The 16341-nt window shown below is 36.2% G+C and overlaps 1 protein-coding gene across 7 annotated transcripts in view; it reads left to right on the top strand.

Moving 5' to 3' along the window:
• DNAH7 (dynein axonemal heavy chain 7) overlaps nt 1-16341 on the top strand; it is a 267521-nt gene that overhangs the window by 183468 nt on the left and 67712 nt on the right. For all 7 annotated transcript variants that reach the window (XM_040475707.1, XM_040475712.1, XM_040475714.1 and 4 more), the window contains 3 exons: nt 6743-6933; nt 10909-11042; nt 11741-12076. In XM_040475707.1, the coding sequence (XP_040331641.1) occupies nt 6743-6933; nt 10909-11042; nt 11741-12076 (661 nt within the window). The remainder of the gene's footprint in view (nt 1-6742; nt 6934-10908; nt 11043-11740; nt 12077-16341) is intronic.

The raw sequence follows: 16341 nt of genomic DNA, 5'->3' as shown, positions 1-16341 counted from the left end.
AAAACATAAGCAGTTGATAGTGGCCTATTAAGAACAATGGCTTTTAGTCTGTCATCCCTTGCTGGCAGCCTGGGTAGGGAAGGTAGAGGTTTTCTCCTCCTTCACCGACCTGGCTCTTCTTCAACCAGACAGGCCTCCCTTTACTTTGTTTATACTGGGTCTTAAGATAATAACCTCTTTGGAAAAAAGTATCCTACTGCTTACAAAAAAAGTTTGAAAGCCAACGTTGTAGAAAAGAAAGATACATCTATATTAGCTACACCAATGAATAAGGTGTGCATAGGATATTAATCATATAAATATTGCTGATAAATCAATTTTATATCCCGATAAAGCTGGAAAAACAAGACAAAACTTTAAAAAGGCATCAACTTAGAGGCATCTGGCTGGCTCAGTTGATGGAGCATGTGGCTCTTAAACTTGAGGTTGTAAGTTCAAGCCCCATGTTGGATGTAGAGCAAAATAAAATCTTTTTAAAAAAATCAATTTGTCTAAAACATCTCTGAATGGCTTTTCATTACCTCTGTGGAAAAAGAATCTTTGCCTTAAGGGCAGCCTCTGTCATACCTGAGCCGCCTTTCCTTTTTTCTCCTGGCACTTCACTTTATTTCCCCCTTGCGTGTAATGTGCAAGACTACTTCTGGTTTATTTCATTTGCTCATTTGTTTTGTTCATTCATTCACCTAACAAATACTTGTTTTGCCACTACCACTGAAAACCTAGCATGAACAAGACAGACTTGGTCTCTGCCATTTTGGAGCAATATTATTGGTTTGAAGAGGGAGACCGAGATCACACATGTGATGAAATTTAGAACACGGGAGCAGGGGGTACATACAACATGACATTGCTTCACATCTCTTGGCTTTCTCTGCTCTTCCATCCACTTGGTGAAATCTTTTAAGCTTACCTTTTAAGGTACAACTCAAACACCTCTTTTTCTGTGAATTCTCAACCTCTCCAATGAAATGCCAATAATGCAGTTTTTATAGGTTTCTATTATTGCCCTTTTATTATGTGCATAACTGTTTGCTTCTCACCTCCAAGCTCTTTGAGGGTTCCCAGGAGGTGGTCCAAAAGGGTTGACTCTCCTGTGGATGCAGTATGCTGCATTGTCGAACATAATATGCGGAAGATTTTTTCTATTAATTTGAAGTCTAACATAGAATAATGTAGATAATACGTAATAAAAAACTGATATCAGTTGCTCTCCTAAGTGAAATAAGTATTAAAAGAATACTTGGTTTCCTTTATATTTCTGTTGGTAAGGATAACTGTTTTTAGTGAGATTCTCTGCCTTACTCAAAAGATATTAGCAAGCCGTGTGTTTGGTCCCTGATCTTGGTTTCCCACAAGCTTTGCAAATACTGATGAGCTGACATTTGGAAATGAGGAAGGAGGTTTTTACATAAACCAGCATTTTATTAACTTTGATGATAGAAGTATGAAGAAAAGCCCATCTCATTAATTTTTGCTCCTGTGTTTTAACATGAAACATATTTTGATCTAATTAAAAGTTAAAGGAGTCAAAATAAGGAGAGCATTCTGGGATAATTCATATACCTATTGATTTTTGTTCTTTTCCTGTTTTTTTAAGTTTAGAATACTTTTGAGTTTTCACTGAGGCTTATAATATAGTAAATATTCAATTCTGAGAACAGATTTCTTTGAAATAAGGAGGCTATAGAAAACTTAACAGGCTTAAGACTTGATTCTGTTAGTAAGGAATAAATTTTCACTTTTGGGAAAAAGAACTAAGTCTATAATATTTAAGTTTTGTAATATGTATTTTAGCTTTGAAAGGGACTCATACATATTGCTATAGACACTCTTAATTCCATTTCAAAATAGGAAACAAATAAGTGTAAAGGATGAAATTGTATAATATATTTTAGGGAAAAATAATTTGAACATGAGATTTTATTCAAAACAATGCTGTCAATAAAAGTTGAGGCAGTTCCACAGAATTTAAACGTTATACTATTCCATAAAAACAATTTCAGTTCATTTGTTATTCTAGAAAATTAATAGATTTAAAAATCTGATCATATAAAAATAAAAATGAGAGATTGGTATCTAGTATCACTGGTGTTGCTTAACATTATTATGAAAGTTCTTTTCAGTGCAGTAAAACAATGAGGATGCGGTAACATTTGGAAAGAGGAAATAACATTTTATTTGCAGACAATATATTTCATCTAGAAAACCAAAGAAAATTAGCTAAAAAACTATTAGGATACAATAATTTAATGGAGTGTATATATTCCGAAAAGAATATTTAAAAATAACAACCGAGAAAAAAATAAGTGTGTAGTGATTATACTCAACTAGTGAATAGGAAACAAAACAAAATCAAACAAAAACTTAGGATGACTTTAACAATGCAGAGTAAAAAGGTGACAAAACTTCACAGAAAAATAAGGAGACTTGAGTAAGACCTATCTGTCTGATAGGAAAACTAAATGTTGTAAAGATGTCAACTCTTTCAGAAATAAAAGTTTTGGAAATAATACTAAAACTAACACAGAAGAAAGAAAATAAAAAAGCCAATACCAGTTCAGAAAAAGAGTGAGTTTGAGTGTGCCTGGGTGGCTCAATCGGTTGAGTTTCCAGCTCTGGTTTCAGCTCAGGTCATGATCTCACAGGTTTGTGGGATCGAGCCCCACATCAGGCTCTGCACTGGCAGATGGAGCCTGCTTGCGATTCTCTCTCTGTCCCTCTTCCACTCGTGCACTCTCTCTCTCAAAACAAATAAATAAACGTTAAAAAAAAAAAAAAGAGTGAGTTTGGAGTCAACTGGAATAAGTTCTGGAATAAACCCTAATAAATATGAGCCTTTAATGCATCATCAGGTAAGCATTATGAACCAATGGGAGAATGATAGGTCATTCAGCAAATGGTGTTGAAAAAATGGTTTTGTGGAAAAATATACTGAGTCTCCCCTCACACCAAAATATGTTCCAGATGAATTAAGGAATTAAATATGAAAGGAAAAATAAAAGACAGAAATGCTAAAAGAAAACATAGGGGAATGATATCTTGTCTTTGTAAAAGAACTTTCTAGGAAAATACACATGGATAAAATAGAAAAGAAAAAGCTTAATAGGTTTGACTATAAAAATTTTTCAGCTAAGCCAAGAAACACTAAACTTAAGAGATTATCAAGCAATTATAATTTGTGGAATTTATTTGTACCCCAATTTAAACAATCAAACTATAATCAAAATATTTTAAGACAGGAGTGTCTGGCTGGCTCAGTTGGGAAAGCATGTGACTCTTGATCTCAGAGTTGTGAGTTCGAGTCCCACATTGGCCATGGAACCTACTGGAAAACAGTAAATAATTAAAAAATCGTTATAAAATGTATTAAGATCAGGTAGAAACATATTCCCTGCCTTGATATCTGATAAAATTGTGAATTATTGATAAATTTTTAAGCTGTGGCAATTTTAAAAAAGAGTATTTACCTTTCAGAGATAGCCAAATATCTAAAGGTGAAGTTTTAGGATTTCTAGGATTTGTTTGTAAATAATCCAGGATGAGATGAGGAAGAAATGAAAGAAGATTGGCTACATTTGCAAGGGTCAAGGGTCAAAGCTGGATGATTAGTACATCACATTCAATGTACTGTTCTTTTTACTTTTGAACAAGTTTTGAAAATTTCTACAGGAATATAAAATGTAAAAAGAAATGTAAACAAATTTGAAAACAGGCAGAAAACTGGGGGATGGGGAGCTATTTGCTACCACAGTGTTAAAAAATACAAATGAGGGACACCTGGGTGGCTCAGTTGGTTAAGAATCCAACTTCAGCTCAGGTCATGATCTCACGGTTCGTGAGTTCAAGCCCCACGTCGGGCTCTGTCCTGACAGCTCAGAGCCTGAAGCCTGCTTCAGATTCTGTGTCTCCCTCTCTCTTTCTGCTCCTCCCCCGCTTGCACTCTGTCTCTCTCTCACAACTAAGTAAATATTTTAAAAAAACAATACAAATGAAGTTTTAAAAACTAGCGCTACCCCCATGTTTAGCTGGGTACAGAGTAAAGAAAGAAATTTCCTGATTGCCACTGTGGTTGTATGTGATGATTTGACTATGGTCTGGCCCTCATGATATAAGTGGAAATGCCATTTGTGTTTCTCTGTAAATATCTTTAAGAGATATTTTCCCCGTTTCTGTGTTTTCTTCCTTTCTGATGGTTGGAATGTGGATGTCATTTGAAAGGCCATTTTGGCCAAAAAGGAGCGAGATGGCAACAACTTGGATCTCTGACCATTTAGACACACTGTCCTTCCCCCTCTTGACTAATTACAGCAGGCTCCCCTTTACATGAGATATAAAGTCCTTCTTTTCCATGTCACTAGTTTAGGTTTTTTATCACTTAGAACTGAACCTGATTGTAATACACAGTACACATGTGCCAGGAACAGGGCAAATATACTAATATACAATATCCAGAGGGGAAAAAAATAACTAGACAAAGATCAACTGAAACGTCAAGCCTTGAATACAAGTGTTAACTATTTTTTACCTATCAGATTGCAAAAGTCATGAATGTAGTATTTAATGCTGGCAATATCACATTGTGTTTATTTTTTTTTTTATTTTTTTTAAACGTTTACTTATTTTTGAGACAGAGAGAGACAGAGCATGAACGGGGGAGGGTCACAGAGAGAGGGAGACACAGAATCTGAAACAGGCTCCAGGCTCTGAGCGGTCAGCACAGAGCCCGAAGCAGGGCTCGAACTCACGGGCTGCGAGATCATGACCTGAGCCGAAGTCGGATGCTTAACCGACCAAGCCACTCAGGCATCCCTATCACATTGTGTTTAAAGAAGCTGTGTAAGAAGACACACGGCTTAGTTCAAGTATTTGCTTTGTCGTTTACTATGATTTAACTGAAAATTTTACCTCAATTGCCTTGCCTCAGTTTCCCCATATACAAAACTAGGGTAACAATACTCCATGCTTTTGAAAGCATTTGAGAATGAGAAAATAAAATGTCAACACGGTGCCTGGCATTTGTAAGTACAAGTTTATAGAAAAACAGGTTTAAAAAATGAGGGCTCATTGCAACTCTGAAATTTCTTCAGCCATTCAGGAAAGTAATTTGGCAATATAAATGGCCTTTAAATTAATTGCACTTCTAGGACTCCAGCTTGATTAAGTAATCAGAGATAAACACAAGGGTTTATTCAAAAAGATGTTCACTGTAGCATTATTAACAATGGAAAAATGGAAGCAATCTAAATAATAGATTCAGGTACTTAATACATTATAATACTCTCATATTATTTAACCATGAAAAATAATCATTTCATTCAAGCCAATGTGAAAAGGAATTTAAAAATCATCTGACATGCCTGCTTCGGTTAATTAAGATCTCAGCAGTGAAAGAAATTGACAAGACAATTTTGGAAATTCATTTAAGCCAGGAGTAACCTCTGGGAAGGAGCAGAATATGTCTGTAACTGCAGTAGAGGTTCGTCCCAATGTCTCCAGCTTATCCCAATGCCCTAAGCTTGTTTCCCATCAAGACTGCACATCTAGTCCCTTGAAGGACTTGTGCGAAACACCATTATTCAAGGTTGGCTGCAATAGCACCCCAAACACCAAAATGTAAGACTAATTTGGCGAATGTGTCATGAGCCCTAACAATGTCCCTGATCTTTCAGCCAGGAATTCCCCTTCTAGAATGCTATCATAAGAAAATATTCTTAAGCACAAGGTTTTTGTATACAGTGCTATTTGTAACACTGAGAACAGAAAACAATTGAAATATATAATAATAGAGAATTGATTTAAAAAAATATAAAGTAAATATCTATTATACAGTAATTAAAAGCATGTTTATCAGGTTTAATTGGAATATTTATGCTATAATGTCAAGCAAAATAATTAGGATGCAAAATTAGGTATATTGTTTAGTCTCAATTGTGTATAGAAAAAGATGAATAAAAACACTGAAGAGACAAATTTATCCAACAAATAATTATCAAACATAGTTTTGTGTCATTTTTCTACCCACCTGCATAGGAGTATGAGACAACTGTGTAAAATATTTGAAAGATAAACTGAGGCACACTAAAATTTTTAAATGTTTATTTGAGCAAAACACAGTTGGAATTGGGCAGCACCAAACTGGAAGCTGTTAGGGTGCCCCACTGACCAGAGCTGAGGATCGAGAACAAGTAGGGAGCAAAAGCTTAAATAGCTTAAAATTGGCTGTTCGTATTTGGTTAGCCTTAGGGTTTTGATATTGACTTGATTTTGTAACCTTAAGACTTTTATAAGTTTAGAGGTTGGCTTGCTTACTTAGCTTTAGCCAGCAGCTCTAATAGCCTCCTTGCTTAATACTTTTAGTCTTTCCTACATTTCCCACATGTGCTACCTAAGCGTGAGTTACTTTTATGATTAAAAATGTAACCAAATAACTACAACTTGAAACGCTTGCTCTCTGGTGTCTCAGACGGGTTTACCTCACTGCCATCATACTTGGGCACGTGGTGAATTGCAGACCAAAAAACATGGAGGTGTGCACAATGACAAGACAGACCCACCGGTTAAGCCCTTCCCACAGACTTCCAGTTATTTTTATGATACCATTTCCTTATACTCAGAAGACAAAAATAATTTTATAGGTAACTAGGAATAACAGCAATGTAGAAGGCTAAAAGAGTTTGGAGAGTTGAATGTTTACAGTGAGTATTTAAAATAACATGGCATCTTTTTTCTGATTTTACTCCAGTGTTACTAGAAAATGTTGGAGAAGAGCTAGATCCTATCCTGGAACCTGTTCTACTAAAACAGACCTTTAAGCAGGGTGGGAGTATATGTATCCGACTCGGGGACTCTACCATTGAATACGCACCAGATTTCCGCTTCTATATCACTACCAAGCTAAGAAATCCTCATTATCTTCCTGAAACATCAGTAAAGGCCAGTATCTAAAGTGAATGTTTCTTTATCGAATTGTACAATTAATGACTATATTTGCCTCCTAAGCCATAAGAAGAACAGGTCTTCCTAAGAAAAAGATTTTGTCCTTGCTTGGCAGTTCCTGAAATAGCTATAATAATTTCTAAATGTTTATTTTGTGTGTGCATGTAAGTAATAAAGGAGACTTCAGTGTGCAGTGAAAAGTAAACTTTGAGAATCCAATTTCTATAATTGATATCATTCTTAGAATTTCCTCGTTAAGGAGAGATGGCACATATGGGCATCCTTTGTAATAAGTGTTAATATGCTAATTCTTGGCATTGGCATTAACAAAAATCCATTCTTCTCTCTCAGAATAAGGTTGCTGCTATCTGATTTTTTATAATTACTTAAAGGAACTGATTTTGATCACTAATTCTTTTTAAAAGACTAGAAATTCCTTTCAAGAGCAAAGTTAAAGTCCTAGTCAATGACTAAAATTACTTGAGATACTGATCTGCAACTGAGCTCCTGGAGGTCATTCCATTTTTTATTCCCAAATCTTGGCACTCGATAAAGTTGACTCTTGATAAATGTTTGTGGAATGAGAGAGTTTAGGGAGGGATAACTTTTATTTATAGAAGGTAGGAAGAGATGGGGTGCCTGGGTGGCTCAGTCGGTGAAGCATCCAACTCTTGATTTTGGTTCAGGTCATGATCTCACAGTTCATGAGATCAATCCTTCCATCCAGCTCTGCGCTGACAGCATGGAGCCTGCTTGGGATTCTGTTTCCCCTCTCTGCGCCCCCCACACCCATGCATGTATGTGTGCTCTCTCTCTCAAAATAAATATTTTTTTAAAAATCTTACAGGAGAGGACATTAAGAAATGTTGATTTTGATTTTGAAAGTTACATATAGAGACAAGATTTATCCAGAGAGTTCAAAAACTGTCCTTTATTGGAAATATTTAACATAGGCATCTCCCTATAGAGGCAGAGGAAACATAAAGATGACCTAATTCATTCCCTCCAAGATGAACAAACATGGTCACTGCTCTCAAGAGATTTACACTGTAAATAATGTATATGTAAAGTGACCATATTTATGACTAAGAAAACACAAGAGTTCAGAATTGGGGACATACTAAAGTATGTCCAGTCTAAAGTATGTCCATTCTAAAGTATGTCCCTTCTAAAGTATGTCCCTACTGCTTCAGGGCAGCCAGGAAGACTGGGGAAAAGTCTTGAGCTTAGTTTTAAAAAAAACACAATGTTAAAATATGGAAGTTCTTGGCCACCTATTTTTAACTTATTAAAATAAATGTTATCTACACACCTAAACTGTGTATTATCTATTTATCTATTAGGAGTGGTAGTATCTAGCAGTGATTAAGAACATAGGTTCTGGAGCCAAACTATCTTGGTGCAAATCCTAGTTTTATCACTTGCCAATTGTGTGATGTTATTCAACCTCTCTGTGGCTCTATTTCCTAGTCTATAAGCAGGAATAATAAATGTGTATTTCATGGAGGGGTATAAAGGCTAATTAAATTAATCTGTGCCAATGCTTAGACTAAGGCCCACCACATAGTGTTGTTTGAGTGTTAACAATTAGCATTATTATTTAGCTTTTAAATATAAGTGAGAAAGAGTGAAGCATAAGAGAAAATGATAAAATCCCAAAGCTGTGTTAAAATTTTTTTAAAAGATGACGTGGTAAGCCATGTTTACTTTTCAGTAAAGTCTATGAAAATATCACCACTAACCAACGATTCTTAGTTGACAAGTAACTAGTTATAGAAGTCATAAACTGCTGTGGGGAAGAAACTGATCTATGATTCAGTCCTGAAATCCTTAAGATCCCTAGAGTGCCTTATTGCTTCATTATTTTTAATTGCTGGGATTGATTAAACAGGGATTAGAAAACATAGTGAGGCAGTTACTTGCTTTCATTTACAAATTAAAATACTTCCTCTTCATCCTATTTTTAGGATCTTTTATGTACCTTTGCTTTCAAAAGTTCCCAAGGGATGATAGCATGCTGCTATAATCCTTTTGAATCTAAATGAAAATAAAATTATGAAATCATATTTTAGATAACTTGAAATGTTTCTTTGTTATTATTTGTTTGAATGTTTATTGTTATTTGTGAGCAAATGCCTAGATTTACAAAATCTTGATCTCGAAAGATCTAACATTAATGGAATATGAATTAATACCTCCTCCTTGTATCTGAATACAATGAGATAGAATTTGTAAAACATAAATTTCCCTCAGTACTATGGCTATAGCTTGGGGATTAAAGGAAATCTAACTTGTGCACTTGTTTTCTCATGCCAACAGGGAAACTCTCTCGAAAGCTTAATTGTTTTCCACGAATAAATGCCAAAGCAGTAGAGAATTACAAAACAACATTTAATGGAGTTTTTAATTGCTCGATTTCAGGAATTTCTTATTATCCCATCTAAATTTATGATTACGTTCATGGAATCTATACTAAGTGTCCCACCATGGGTCAGGTGAGGGGAAAAGTTTAACCCAGAGGAAACTACCATGGAGAAGGTGCCGGGTTTGGGCAGAGAAGGGAGTCACCTTCCTAGGCGTACTGCAAGCAGTTGTTTTACACTTTCTGAAACTTTTCTTACAAAGGCAGAATGACTCCATTCCTGTAAAGGAAATAGTCTCAAATTCTCTTACTAGGGAAAGGTGGGGAAACATAAAGTCTCCCACTCAGCAGCCAGAGCTGAAGAACATGCAGACATTTCCTAGTTGGTGTGCATGGGACTCTACAATTAGTTCAGCATATCAAAAATGAAAGGACATGGAAAGGAGGTGTGAGAGGTGATGCTCAAGACCTAAGTGCAGACCTGAACTCAAGACACACAGGCAGAGGGCAGGCAGATTGCAAAATAGATGTTTAAAAAGGCCGGGGTGGGGGGGAATAAAGGTTGGGGGACAGTGCTCAACATAACCCAAGGTCAGGTAAGTATTTATTGACTTATGGGTTTATTGATGACCAGAGCCAGAAAGTTCCTATAGTTTATTGCTGTGTGTATTTATGGATGTGTGGAGGCTGGGATGAGAGTAGACTGTAGAGGGCTGAAAAACGAAATGAGATAGAGACAGAAAGCTTATATAAACAACAGTTTCAATGAATATGGTCGTGAGAACACAAAGGGAGATCATTCCACAGCTGAAAGGGATTGTGGGAGAGCAAGAGAATGACTTACTAGTTTATTTGCTTTATGAAAGGAGAGACCTGACCATGATTACTTTCCTACTTATGGGAAGGAACCAGAGAAGGAGGAATTGTAAGATGTAGAACCAAAGCGTGTAAGAGCCATTAGATACTGGGATGATGCTTTAGACTTCACCTTGGAGTCAGTGGACTTCAACTTGGTAGACTGCACCTTGATGGACACCATTAAAATGTACATTCCCTAGTTCACAATAGTAGCTATTCATATTGTAACATGTTTTTATAATAGGCCATATTATAATATTGTATTGTGTGTCATACATTATGTAATATGATTATCACATTGTAAATATCATACATACGCTACTCAAGTAATAATAGTGTTCTTTTTCCTCCTATCTCACTTGGTAAGAGTTCCCTTTACTTTTTGACACCACTATGATCCTTAACCTATAACTCAGCTGGTCCAGCCAGTATGAAGGATAGCTTCCAACCTGACCCTAATTGATTTGAGGATTAAACAGTTGTCAGAAACTGGGCCTGTTCGAAACAGGAATAAAATTGATCGCCAAACCAAACCCTTTGAAATACTGCATTTATGACTCTGAGAAACTTTGGTGGGTTTTTAATCTGGCAGTCAAGCTTGCATTTACCTTTAATCATCATCTCTACAGATTCCACTTTTCGCATATTCCTACCATAGTAAATAGAGCCTGTTTTAAGGCCAGAACTGAAAAAAGCAGAGGCTTTCTCAATAGACGTAATGATGCAGTTCTTGAATATTCTTTCATTTACAGGTAACGTTATTAAACTTCATGATCACGTCTGAAGGGATGCAAGATCAGTTGTTGGGGATCGTAGTGGCACGCGAAAGGCCAGACCTCGAAGAGGAAAAGCAAGCCCTGATACTACAAGGAGCTGAAAACAAAAGGTTTCACACATTATGAAACACAAAATCGCTCTGACTTGTTTCAAGATCACTTAGAATGGATTAGAGTACATTTTAAAGAACTATCTTGTTAGATTTAGTAGGAACGTCAAATGGGGAGATTGAAGAGGAAAATCTAAAGCACTAGAAGCCCTCTATGTGAGTCTGGAAAATTGCGTGAGAGTATAATCTTCCGTACAAGTTCTAGGGCACTGGAAGAACCGGAAGGCTGCCACAACTCATGGCAAAAGTTGTAATATTCGTGGTGTAGCTGACATTATCTCTTTTCATCAGGGCACGGTCTGAAAGAATACGTTGCATCCCACTTTCTGCTTGTAATATCTCTATCGTAGACACAAAGGGCAAAGCTCTAGGAGTCATGAAACTCCTCAAAAACTAAATGGAGTGATACTTTTCTGCGCACTCAGGGCTGAGGCACTTGATGGCAGAGCAGACTGGTTTACACCTCTCTCTCTGGTTCCCATGCAAATGATCGTTGGAAAGAGAAGTGGAGCAGAACCTGACTTTTTGACATTTTGTGAGATAAAAAATTAATTATACAATAGCACCGTTACGGGTATTTGTCACAAAGTGATGCATTTCTTTAGGTTCCGAGCCCTTTGTTGCTTATACAAGAATGTGTGCATGAAGGGATTTTAAATGATTTCTTTTTCTTCTGAGAAAACTGTGTTTTATTCCAGGCAGTTAAAAGAAATAGAAGACAAGATTTTAGAAGTTCTTTCGTCTTCAGAAGGCAATATATTAGAAGATGAAACTGCTATTAAGATATTATCTTCCTCCAAGGCTTTGGCTAATGAGATTTCTCAAAAGCAGGAAGTAGCCGAAGAGACGGAGAAAAAGATTGATGCCACCCGCATGGGCTATCGGCCTATTGCCGTCCATTCCACCATCCTGTTCTTCTCTATCGCTGATCTAGCTAACATCGAGCCCATGTACCAATACTCACTGACCTGGTTTATTAACCTTTACATCCTGTCTATCGAAAATTCAGAGAAATCAGAGGTTTTAGTAAAAAGGTATGTAAAAGAAATACTAATTAATACTAATCCTAATACTAACCAGTGCATGAACATTAAATAGTAATTGATGCCTTTCATTGTTGTTACAGAATGGTGTGAGCATTACAGTTATGGCTAAAGCAAACTTAATTAATTATTGTACTAGAAATAAATTTGAGGGTTGGAAAAGGAACAGATGTGACCAAATTCAGTCTGCCAGGAAATCATTTACAGGGAGATAGGATTACAATGTAATCATAAAAAGAGGAAACACTTATCTCTGTTTATCATGTGCAAAATGTATTTGTGATGGGAGATAGGGAAAGAAGAGTTAATACCCCTGAAAGACAGGACTCTTACCCTCTGTAACCTAGCGTTCCAAAAGTTTTAAATTTACATTTTGATATACACATATTTACAATTTGTCCAGTAACAGGGTTGTAAAAAATATTGTTGTGATTATTTGTGTTATTCTTGTTGATAAAAAATAGTTTATTGTTGGCTACTGTAATCAATAGTGGAATTAAGACCTTACAGTAAAAGCGTGAGAGAATAAAATTTCATCTTATTAATTATCAGTGAGACAAATTTTAGTTTGACATTAAACTAACTTTTTTGATCAATACGAAGCTAGATACTTCAGTTCCTTGACTGTTCATACCCACAAAGGAAACCCAATTTAATACTTAACCACTGGGCAGCGAAGAATTGTTTTTTAGAACTTCAAAATGCTAAAATCCTGAAAATCGAATCGGATTCCCGTCATTTATCATGATAGCACTCCACTGAATTTTGAATATTCTCAGACTGAACAATTTCTTGTATCATTATTTTACAAGCTTGAATATGAGGTCAGTAAAGCTGTAAGACTGACACATGGTTTAGCAATTTTTTCAGCTGTCTCCCCATGAGAATGAGGAGGGAGCGAGTATCTTCAGGAAGAATTGCACGGTGGTGGAGTTTAAAGTATGTTTTTATGTTATGATCTTTGAAAAGTTTAGTTTATTTCTCTGTTTCTTCCAGTACCTGGAATTTTCAAGGGTAGCAAGGATTACTGAAGCATAGGAAACAAAATTATAAGCGATCTTCCTTAGAAAAGGTCCCAGCTATTTGCATTCTGTTAGTTAATTGAACAAGCAGGTCTGCTTTTCACACTAGATTCTGAGTTCCCCAGGGGAAAGGTCTCTTAATATTCCCGGAACTTAGCACAGTGCTAATCACATGGAGCCACAACAGTAAATGATGTTTTGCCTTTCACTGTAGTTCTTTTATCTACCTTGCTTACAACAATAGCCACCAAAATGTTACCATCTTAACTAGTTTTCAATTAAGGTATTTGCTGGAGTCTAGAGAAGAACATTTCTTTGCTCTGTCTCTTAAAGACATGTTTTGTGTATAAGATTTAAAAATTAGAACAATTTTTTGCTTCACAAATACTTACTAGTTGCTTTATTATCTCTTGTTACATCAAATTAGAACTTATCCACAGATATGACGGGCTTCTTCCTAACTGTGATATAGTCCCTTATGATTTAGAGAAAATAAAATTATTTTAGCCAGATACGAGACTTGGGTAGAATCTAGAAAACAAAATATGTCTTTTTTCATTAAAATGCTTTAATTTAAATACAATGAAAGTCATATTCATGACTCCAGTGATCCTGAAAGTGTAATTCTGGAGCCAACCAAAGAGTAAATGAGAAAACCACATTGGAAAACTTAAAAAAAATTTTTTTTAATCTTTATTTATTTTGAGAGAGAGACAGAGTATGAACAGGGGAGGAGCTGAGGGGAGGGAGAAACAGAATCAGAAGCAGGCTCCAGGCCCCGACCTGTCAGCACAGAGCCCGACGCGGGGCTTGAACTCAGGAACCGTGAGACGGTGACCTGAGCCAGAGTCGGATGCTCAACCGACTGAGCCACCCAGGCGCCCCTATATTTGAAAACTTTTATTGAAATTAGAGTATACACACAGAGACATGCAGGAATCAGAAGTATTTACTCAGCTTTTATTATTGAGCACACCTGTGTAATTAGCCCCCAGACCAAGACCCAGAACATTATCGATAACCCAGAAACCCCATTTTGTGTCCCTTTTAGTGACTGACCAATCCCCTTCCACCAAGGTAAAGATTGTCCCGACTTCCAGCACCGTAGATCAGTTTTGTCTGTTTGAGAACATCATATGAATGGAATCACACAGCACGTGCTCCTGTGTGTCTGGCGTCTTACACTCAGAATTGCATTTGTGAAATCCACATTGTTTTGTACAGTGCAGTGGTTTATTCACTCTGATTGTTACGTGGTGTCCCAGTGCGCTAGTGTATTGTAGAAGTATCAAAACAAAATCTTTTCTCAACCTAGAAGTTTTTTCCTCCACAAAGGTAGTAGAGAAAGAAAACACTTTTATGATTTAGTAAACATTAAACCAGAATATAATGCACATTGAGAGGGTGCAAAGGCAGAAATCACATCCAAACTCACCTGCTAACTGAAGTGACCATCTGTGTTAACAAACTGGCATTAGCCAGAAGGAAAACAAATGTGAGTTGTATAAGGGCTCCTTTTCACCACATCCTCACCAGCACTTACTATATCTTGACTTCTTGATGATAGCCGTTCTTTTCGGTGTGAGGTGATCTCTCACTGTAGTTTTGATTTGCATTTTTCTAGTAATTGGTGATACTGAACATCTGTTCATGCGCCTGTTGGCCATTTTAATGTCCTCTTTAGAAAAATGTCTATTTAGATCTTCTGTCAATTTTTTAATCAGATTGTTTTCTTGTTATTAAGTTGTTAGTTCTTTGTATATTTGGGATATTAACTCTTTATTTGATACATGGGTTTGCAAAAATTTTCTCCTATGGCTGCCCTTTCTCTCTCTCTCTCTCTAAGTATAGTTGACACACAATGTTATATAGTTTCGGGTGTATGGTGTACAACATAGTGATCAGACAAGACCATATGTTGTGCTACACTCACCACAAGCATAGCTGCCGTCTGTCACCACACAACACTATTGCAATACCATTGACTTATTCCCGATGCTGTACCTTTTATTCTTGTGACTTATTCGTTCCATAATAACTGGAAACCTGTATCTCCCAGTCCCCTTCATCCATTTTGCTCATCTTCCCCCAACCCCTCCCCTCTGGCAACCCTAAGTTCTCTGTCTTCAGGATCGGTTTCTGCTTTTTGTGTCTTTATTTGTTTTGTTTTTTAGATTCCACATAGGAGTTAAGTTATATGGTATTTGTCTTTCTCTGACATATTTCACTTAGCATAATACCCTGTAGTCTCAACCATGTTGTTGCAAATGGCAAGATCTCATTCTTTTCTATGACTGAGGAATATTCCATTGTGTTTGTGTGTGTGTGTGTATGTATATATGTATATATACATATATATACATATATATATACACATATACACACATAAATATACACACATATATATACATATATACACACACATATATATACACATATGTATATACATGTATATATATACACATATGTGTGTGTGTATATATATATATATACACACATACATACACACAAACACACACACACACACATTTTCTTTATCTGTTCATCAATTGATGGACACTTGGGCTGCTTCCATTTCTTGGCTATTATAAATAATGCTGCAATAATCATAGGTGTGCATATATTTTCCAAATTAGTGTTTTCCTTTATCTTTGGTTAAATACCCAGTAGTAGAATCACTGGGTATTTTTATTTTTAAGTTTTTGAGGACCTTCCATACTATTTTCCACAGTGGCTGCACCAGTTTACTTTTCCTCTAACAGTGCACTAGAGTTCCTTTTTCTCCACATTCTCACCAATGCTGGTTATTTCTTGTCTTTTTGATTCTCGTGATTCTGACAGGTGTCAGGTCATACCTCACTGTGGTTTTGATTTGCATCTCCTTGATGACTAGTAATATCAAGCATCTTTTCATGTGTCTGGTTGACATCTGTATATCTTTGGGAAAATATCTACTCAGGTCCTCTGCCCATTTTTTAGTCATATTATTTGGTTTTTTTGGTGTTGAGTTGTATAAGTTGTTTATATATTCTGGATATAAATCCGTTATCAGATAAATCATTTGTGCATCTCTTCTCCCATTCAGTAGGTTGACTTTTTGTTTTGTTGATGGTTTCCTTCACTGGGCAAAAGCTTTTTATTTTTGGTGTAGTCTCAAGAGTTTATTTTTGCTTTTGTTTCCCTCGCCTAAGGCGACTTATCTAGAAAAATGTTGCTAAACCCAGTGTCCAAGAA

This window comes from Herpailurus yagouaroundi, unplaced genomic scaffold (assembly GCF_014898765.1).
Source record: "Herpailurus yagouaroundi ecotype Mexico unplaced genomic scaffold, PumYag 140, whole genome shotgun sequence".
NCBI classification, from domain to species: Eukaryota; Metazoa; Chordata; class Mammalia; order Carnivora; family Felidae; genus Herpailurus; species Herpailurus yagouaroundi.
The sequence above is the reverse complement of the archived record's forward strand: the minus strand, read 5'-3'. Positions and strand labels throughout refer to the sequence as shown.